The sequence below is a fragment of the Anguilla anguilla genome, chromosome 15 (assembly GCF_013347855.1).
Source record: "Anguilla anguilla isolate fAngAng1 chromosome 15, fAngAng1.pri, whole genome shotgun sequence".
NCBI classification, from domain to species: domain Eukaryota; kingdom Metazoa; phylum Chordata; class Actinopteri; order Anguilliformes; family Anguillidae; genus Anguilla; species Anguilla anguilla.
In genome coordinates this window covers 33,407,593-33,415,092 of record NC_049215.1, presented here as the reverse complement: position 1 = coordinate 33,415,092, position 7,500 = coordinate 33,407,593, and the positions used below count along the sequence as shown (strand labels likewise).

Genomic DNA, 7,500 nt, shown 5'->3' with positions numbered 1-7,500 from the left:
CACACGTGCATTGATCAGTTGTGTAGTTGTGTAGACGTTGAATGTATTTGCACTGATGGAACAGAATTGGTGGTGATTGTTCTTTAAACGCTGCTATTTGGAAGCAGAAACACATTTAGCCTCCTTTAACCAAAAGCACTTTGTATTTATTTAAGCTTGAACAATGATCCTTAGAAGTGCTCAATTGAATTGGCCACTCTCAAAATGAATTTTGCTGGCAAAGAACTTTTCAATTTCACAAAGTTTAATTTGATTTCTTGCTTTGAAGTCACACCACCGGGGATCTTTTGAGCTGGCTCTTCATTGGCTATAGAGCTTTTCCTTTTACTTATTTTGCACTACCTTTTTAATGAAATCTTTAGCTGGATTTAAGGCTTGGGATTTGAGTTATGATGTTGTATGGTGTTCAGATTTAATATATTGTTGATGTAACATATACATACTTTTCCTCCTGGATACTAGATACATCAGTTGCCTAGTGAACAATCATTTGGTTTTGGAAAGTTATAAATTATAAAATTATCTTTCTTTTGCTGTTTTTTGTTGTCCGTGTTATTTACACTTCCTCCGATTTGTAGTAATATCAATCAATACAAAGAGCACTGTGTCAAGTATTCCTGTAATGAGAAATCTCATTTCATTCACTCCAGCATTCATTGCATCATTCATTGCAGCAGCTCTGATCTGCTCTGCTTTGCTCTACGTGTGTGAAGCGTTATGGTACTTGTAGTTTTCCTTGCCATTTGCACTTCTTGTAGTTTTGCCATAACGGCCTTGTAAGCCGTCATGGTCGAAAGCGCTTGTAAGTCAATAGGTTTAAATGTAATTCAGCGCAAAAAAGATCAGACTTCTTCAGGACCTGCTTACCAAGATCAAGTGGTTTTCAAGGAAAACCTGAACCTGCCGCACTAAGACTTCTAATAAAATGGCCTTCACTGTGAGCAAGGTCAGGAAGCTCTGGACCAGCATTCAATGTAGTGCTGTAATGGAATCTTTTATATTGCATTTCACATTTTTGACCAAAAGCAAATGGAGGGAAGCTTTTTTTTTTTTTCCTTGAAAACACATTAATTTTCTTGATGAATGGTACCTTAACATGGTAACGATGCCACAAAGAGGCTGGAACAGGGGTGAATATATGCTTGCGGCATGAAAACTTTATTAAAGATACTATATTAAATCATAATGGCCCTAAAAAGGCTTTTTGCCAGCATCTCTGCAAGTCAAGGTTATTACATGCTGATTTTCTGTGTATCGGAAGCAATAACTAAAAAAAAAAATTTTAAAAAAACTTAAATATTTACACAAATATTTTGAAAACTCTGCTGTAATTGTTTGATCGCCTTGGTTACTGTACATTTAGTGAGATCATAAAGTACACGAACATCTGCAGTGTGTTTTTCTTGTTTAATGGTTACGATGATAACCTCTAAAAGGCAGTTACAGGCGTAAAGTATTATCAGCTACATAAAAATGCACATGCACAATATTGGCCTTTGATAATTATTTTGTCACACTGTACTATGTAGCTGATACAGCATGTGCATTTATTTATGCGGTGTCTAAATGGGCTGTATATCTGTAAGATAAAGTGCTTTGATCCTTAAAAATATATGGTTATGGAACTCTCTAAAGGCTATTTTTTTCTAATAATTGCAGATGTGCTTAAAATATAAAAGTCCTAATTGTGCAGTTACGGAAATCTGCAGGACAGAATCTTAGCTCTTCACATGCTTTTTAAGTATGCTGTATGTAAAAATAAAGCACTCTGTTTCTCTGGATGATTTTCAGCTCTGTTGAAATATGAAATATTTATAGAGTTCGCAATCTATTAATGCCACCGTGGCAGCAGGGCACAGACTGGCAGAGGAAGATAAAAGCCTTCTTACATGACATTGTTATGCAATATTCTGTTGCCATTCCATTTAAAATTTATACCGCGAGTTCCGCGATAGGGGATGAATAACGTTATTATGAAAATAACGTTATTTACCTTATATAAGCATTGGATCGTGCGCCCCCCCCCACCCACCCCACCCTAAACAACCACATAGATGGTTTATGCCACGGGCCGGCCCCGGTCAAGCGAAGCTGAGAAAAAGCCACAGTGTCACAGTGCCAGCACAAACTGAGAATCGTACAGAACGAGGGACACAGAATGAATGTGATCGGAGAAGGCTGGTTTGAGCCTCAGAAAGGAGAAGAATGATCTCCAATAACCCAGGACAGGTTTATTGGAGTCGATTCGCCGCCAAATCGCGGAATCATACGAATGAAACGGTTCGTTTACGCGTCGGAACGTTCAGCCGGCAGCGATAAAAATTTATTTACGCAGATGCGCTTACAGTCCAGATTCCTCATCGCGCTGTTTTACAGAGAGCGGAGAGAACATTTGAGCCGGAGTGGGGGCGGGGGGGCGGGGGGGCGGGGGGGGAGGGAGCTGTAAAATGATTCATTGACTCTGTGAAAGTCATTCGAGGCTAGGCCAGGACCACCAGCTCCGTTTGTTTTAGTCCCTTATCACAGGCTCCTTTCGCTGGAGTCCTGACAAGGCCTGATTTGTTGTATGTCAGGGATCTCAAACTCAAATCCTTGCGGGCTACGGTGTCCGTGGGTTTCAGTATTTCAGTGCGGTCTCTGATTGGCTAAAGAAGTCACACGCCTGGTTTTAAAGGCCTCAGTTGGCAGCTGATTAAAAGGAAACCACAACAACCTGCAGACGCCTCGGTACCTCTGGACTGGAGTCCGGGCTCCCCGTCATACGTCTTCACTCGTTACCTGGACAGAAGGAGACCTGTGCCTGTGTCATGTGACTGAGGAGGCGTGGCGGTGGCACAAAGGCTAAAATTAAGTGGAGTGAAGTGGGTCGTAAAAAAATGTAATCGCGTAGCAGAGGGAGACACAGGACTGTATTTTAGCGCTCAGATCCAGAGAAATAAACTCCCACCTCAAACCCCCCCCCCCCACACCCCCCCCTCCGGAGCCGTCCCCTGCTTGTGTGTGAAATAATAAACCTGTCAACGCGCAATTTAAAAAGCCCACAACAGAATTATGGCGTCCAGCGTTCCGGCCTATAACAATCCATAAATCAAAAGTAATGGAGCTGAAAGAAATAAATGTAGAAGTAAGAGATTATTTCCGTGCTGTGCCGCGGTGCCAGGGGGTTGAGAGAGCGCTGTCTGTTGCTATCCGCTGTTATTGGATTGAATGGAGAGGCTCCAGCGTGGGCATGCCGACAGGTGAAAAGACCAGAACCTTAGAGAAGCAGGCACTCTGAACTCGTCTAAACCCATCCTAATGGATTAATGAATGAATGAATGAATGAATCATCGCGTTCATGTAGCACTTTTCCGAATGCTCAAAGTGCTTTACAATGATGAATGGGAACTCACCTCACCTACCACCAATGTGTAGCACCCACCTGGGTGATGCATGACAGCCGTTTTGCGCCAGAACGCCCAACACACATTAGCGAAGGTGAAGAGGGAGAGAACATTTTTTTGCCAATTAAGTCAGGGGATGATTAGGTGGCAAGTTTACGCGAGCCAGATTCGGAATTTAGCCAGGACACCGGGGAACCCCCTACTCTTTGCGATAAGTGTCGTGGGATCTTTAATGACCACAGTGAGTCAGGACCTCGGTTCAACGTCTCATTCGAAAGCAGGATGCGTATTCCTGATGCAACAGGAAGCAATGTTTACATATGAACATGGCCTTCTGTGGTACAGGTGTGCAGTCACGTCTCTGTGAGGACATGCTTAAAGCATCTCTGCCAGGTTGCAGCTTGCATCGGGCGGGGCCTAAAGCCACGCCCCCCTGCTCAATTAATCAGTATTAATCGATTAATACTTGAGAAATGCTGCGATAGGAAGCTACAGGTGACGCTGCATGGTTTGTAGAAGGATCACATTAATGCCTGGGTTCTCCTGAGTCGGTAGTGAAGCACTGGTAAAGGTTAGAAGAAACAAACCTGGGCCTGTCGTCTGTCGGGTAATAACATGTCTGGACTGATGCTGGTGCTTTCTGTGCGCATGGCTATGTGGCTTTCTGGATATGCGTTGCATTGCAGGCGTTTAGCAGACGCTCTGGATGAAACTTACACAACATTTATACAGCTGGATATGTACTGAAGCAATGCAGGTTTGGTACCTTGCTGAAGTGTCTTGCCTGGGAATTGAACCTGTGACCTTTAGGTTACAACACCAACTCCTTACCCATTTTACTACACCGCCTCCCATGTGGCTGTCTGTGGCTGTGTGTGTGTGTGTGTGTGTGTGACTCTGTGTGTGCACACACTGCAGGGCCAGGGGCTAAGCTGTACTACTATGCTGTTGCGCATTGACAGTTTATATAAAACACAGAAAGTAGTGGTGATATCACCAGGGTGATGAGATTAGGGCTGTCATTAAAATCATGTCTTCAGTATATTTTCATCTCTTCCAAATGACAGAGATTTTTTGCCGGATCAAATTGAAAAGTTTTCCTCTTTTTAAACAGAGCAGTAATGAAGAAAGTAGAATGGAGAGGCTAAGGGGATGAATTTATTCCTCAATAAATTAAATCTTCTTCTTGGCATTACAGAAAATGCCCTTGATCTCCCTCTTTCATATGAACAGATATTGTTTACTAGTTTTGCTCTCCTTACTGAGATACATATTTCAATAAGAAGAAAAACAAGGCGCTCTCTTTTACTGTCTGGTCTCCAAAGAGGAGAGACTGAGGCCTCTGTCGGTCTTCCATTGGTGTGGCTCACAGACAGGGCATTGCCTTTGACAGCATTGAATTATGGGTAAATATGGCTCTGCGATCCTACACATCACAGCCCCTTTGAGTACCACTGGGCCCAGCCTTAATAAATCTGAGTCACACCTAAGTCTTGCTTAGCAAAGGAAGCTGTCGGGCAAGTAGAATTTTTAGCGAAAATTTAGGTTGCGGAAACTTTGAATCCATCCAAGGTCTGCTATCGATTACCCCCCCCCCCAGGGTTGATCTTATAAAATACAGCTCATAACCTCTTATATGTGGTATATGTGATATGTGGTACCAGGAATGAAGTAATGGCGCTGTCCACCAGGGGCAGCACTGGCCCTAAGCACAGGTAGAGCGGCAGCTGTGGCCCATTGTAATCACCACAGCTGGTGCTTATTGCCTAATCACTGGGCCTTACAAAAGGTCTTGCTCTCAGGCCTAAAGTTTCTGCATCAGTGGGGTTGACTTAAATGAGTTAGTTTTGTCTTTGGAGAAATATTTGTGATGATTTTTCTGATTCTGTCCCAGAACTTCACAAGTGTCAGTGCAGTGCCTTGTTCGTATTCTACTAATTTGTGATAAGCTAGTTGGAAAACTTGCCTTACTGCACTCTTTAGAAGCACTGTGTCATGCAACCTTCTGCTTGGACAGTGTTTCTAAATCCCTTTTGATTCGCTTCCATGAATTTGTCAACTTCTGGGAACTTGCTACCCTCACATGTGCCACGACGTGAGCCTTGCGTGCTAACCAAGCTGCATTCAAGCCTTTTTACGGATTCCATCGATTGCTTTCAACAACCTGACCAATCTCAAAGTTCAACAAGCGTCGGTACACGCTACCTGTGACTGAGCTGTAATGTAGGATTGTGAACTGAACGTTTGCTCTTGAAATAGCATCCGTAAAAATATTGTATGGTGTTTGTCTGCCATTCAATTTTACTGATGGAGGACCTTCCCTTGTTTCAGACCATTATTGATTTTTTTTTGTCTGTTAATGCTGTTTTATCGTTTTTTTTTTTTGTTTTTTCTTTGTGCCTGTATGGATTTGTTGCAAACTGAGCACAATGAATTTACTTCACTGGTGTGCAGTGTGTGCCAGGAGGGTACTGTTGCACCCAGTTTTTTTTCCTGTTTGACATTTTGTCCAGACAACCAGATCCTGCTATTAGGAATGACCAAAAGTCTTGCTTCGGTACAACAAGAGCCAAAGAAAAGAAACAAAACAACAAAAGAACTACCATAAAACAAAAGAACATTTCTCCTCTTCTCCAAAACTTAACTCAACAAAACACTTAACTGAACTTCCCTGGGCAATCCTAAATACATCACCCAGCAAGAATTGAAGATGTTGGCCCTGATTAGGTGGTGCCAAGGTAGAGTACTGGGAGGGAAGGGTTGATTTATGACAAGGACCGCTTCTTCTAAGGGTTTGCCAAACTTTCTTTCTGAAAAGTAACTCCAATCTGTCAAAACAAGAGCAACCTGATTTTTATTATCAAAATGTGTACTGGAGCACCTTTATGTTTTTTTTGGAAAACACACCAAACAGAAGTATGTTCATATGTGATTCAGCCTAGCTTATAATATGAAAACGTATTGCCACCTCTCTCACATGCTTTAATATTAAAAAGCCAGGTATCTGGTAAACCTAAAAGAATAGTGGGGAGAGTTCAGCTGAGTTTGATTTCTGGCACCAGAATACACGTGATTGGACAGTATGCCTTCATGTGACTCGCGGCAACATTTTGCCCAATCAGAAAACAAAAATGTCTCATGAGCTTTCACCATGTGGATGGGCATCTTGGATTTTTTAGTGAGATCATTATATTTTTTTTAAAATGAAATAGTGAAAATGCAGTTTTTATGCAAGTGCGTGAGTATAAGGAACAGTCCAGGAGAAAGATCTATCTGTCTATCTGTCTATCTGTCTATCTGTCTATCTGTCTGTCTGTCTGTCTGTCTGTCTATCAGGCTTCATCTCAAACTGTAAAGGCTCACTTATCCTAGAATAATACCGCTCTTCCGTAGTGTGATGTGTCTCACCCCGTACAGGAAGGTAAAGTTTATAATATAATCCAGTCACTGGAGCAACTTTTACTGCCAGTCTGCACCGGACCCATCCTCTGGGGGCCCTGTTTTCACAGTGTGGTTCTCCTACAGCTTTGTAGAGACTGAGGAAGAGACTGAGGAAGTGCCTCTGTAGTGGTTTTGAAGCTGCTGTTTGATGTCACTGCTCTGCTGCAAAACCCCTGCCTTACAGGAGGGGCAGTGAACCTGTGAGCTCGCTTGTGAATTTCCAACCTCTGTGGACACTGATAAGACAAGGTAGTAAAATTTAGTTAGCTATGGGCAGTCGTCTAATTAAAAACAAAAAGTTTAAAACCTTGCCAGGTTCATCAGATTGCAAGCTAATTCCAGTCACATTATTATTTTATTGCTCCTTTGAAACTAAGCCAGTGTTCCCATGTTCACTGAAAATGATTTTGGCTGTGATGGACCGTGAATATGCATTGCAGCTGAAAAGCTTCTGGGCCGCTCAGCAAGCAGAACCGATGTCTAATTTAAAGGAGGATTTTGTACGCAGAGCGGTTCCGGACCAAGTGGACCTAAAGCAGTGAAGCGCACGCACCCGCTGAGAACTCCAGTACAACAGGAACTCCAGTACATCAGCTACTGTTCAGAGGAGCTTTGCAGATTGCCCACTGGATTTAAATACATCGAACTTCCAGTTAAGTTTCTGAAGCAGTAGTCG

At 42.6% G+C, this 7,500-nt stretch overlaps 1 protein-coding gene across 1 annotated transcript in view; it reads left to right on the top strand.

Annotated features, from left to right (window-relative positions):
* The window catches only part of LOC118214407, a 15,740-nt gene extending 8,789 nt beyond the window's left edge, over positions 1-6,951 (top strand). Inside the window, exons 3-4 of the mRNA XM_035394335.1 lie at positions 6,801-6,804; positions 6,893-6,951. Coding sequence (XP_035250226.1) covers positions 6,801-6,804; positions 6,893-6,951 — 63 coding nt within the window. The remainder of the gene's footprint in view (positions 1-6,800; positions 6,805-6,892) is intronic.
* The last annotated feature ends 549 nt before the right edge of the window (positions 6,952-7,500 follow it).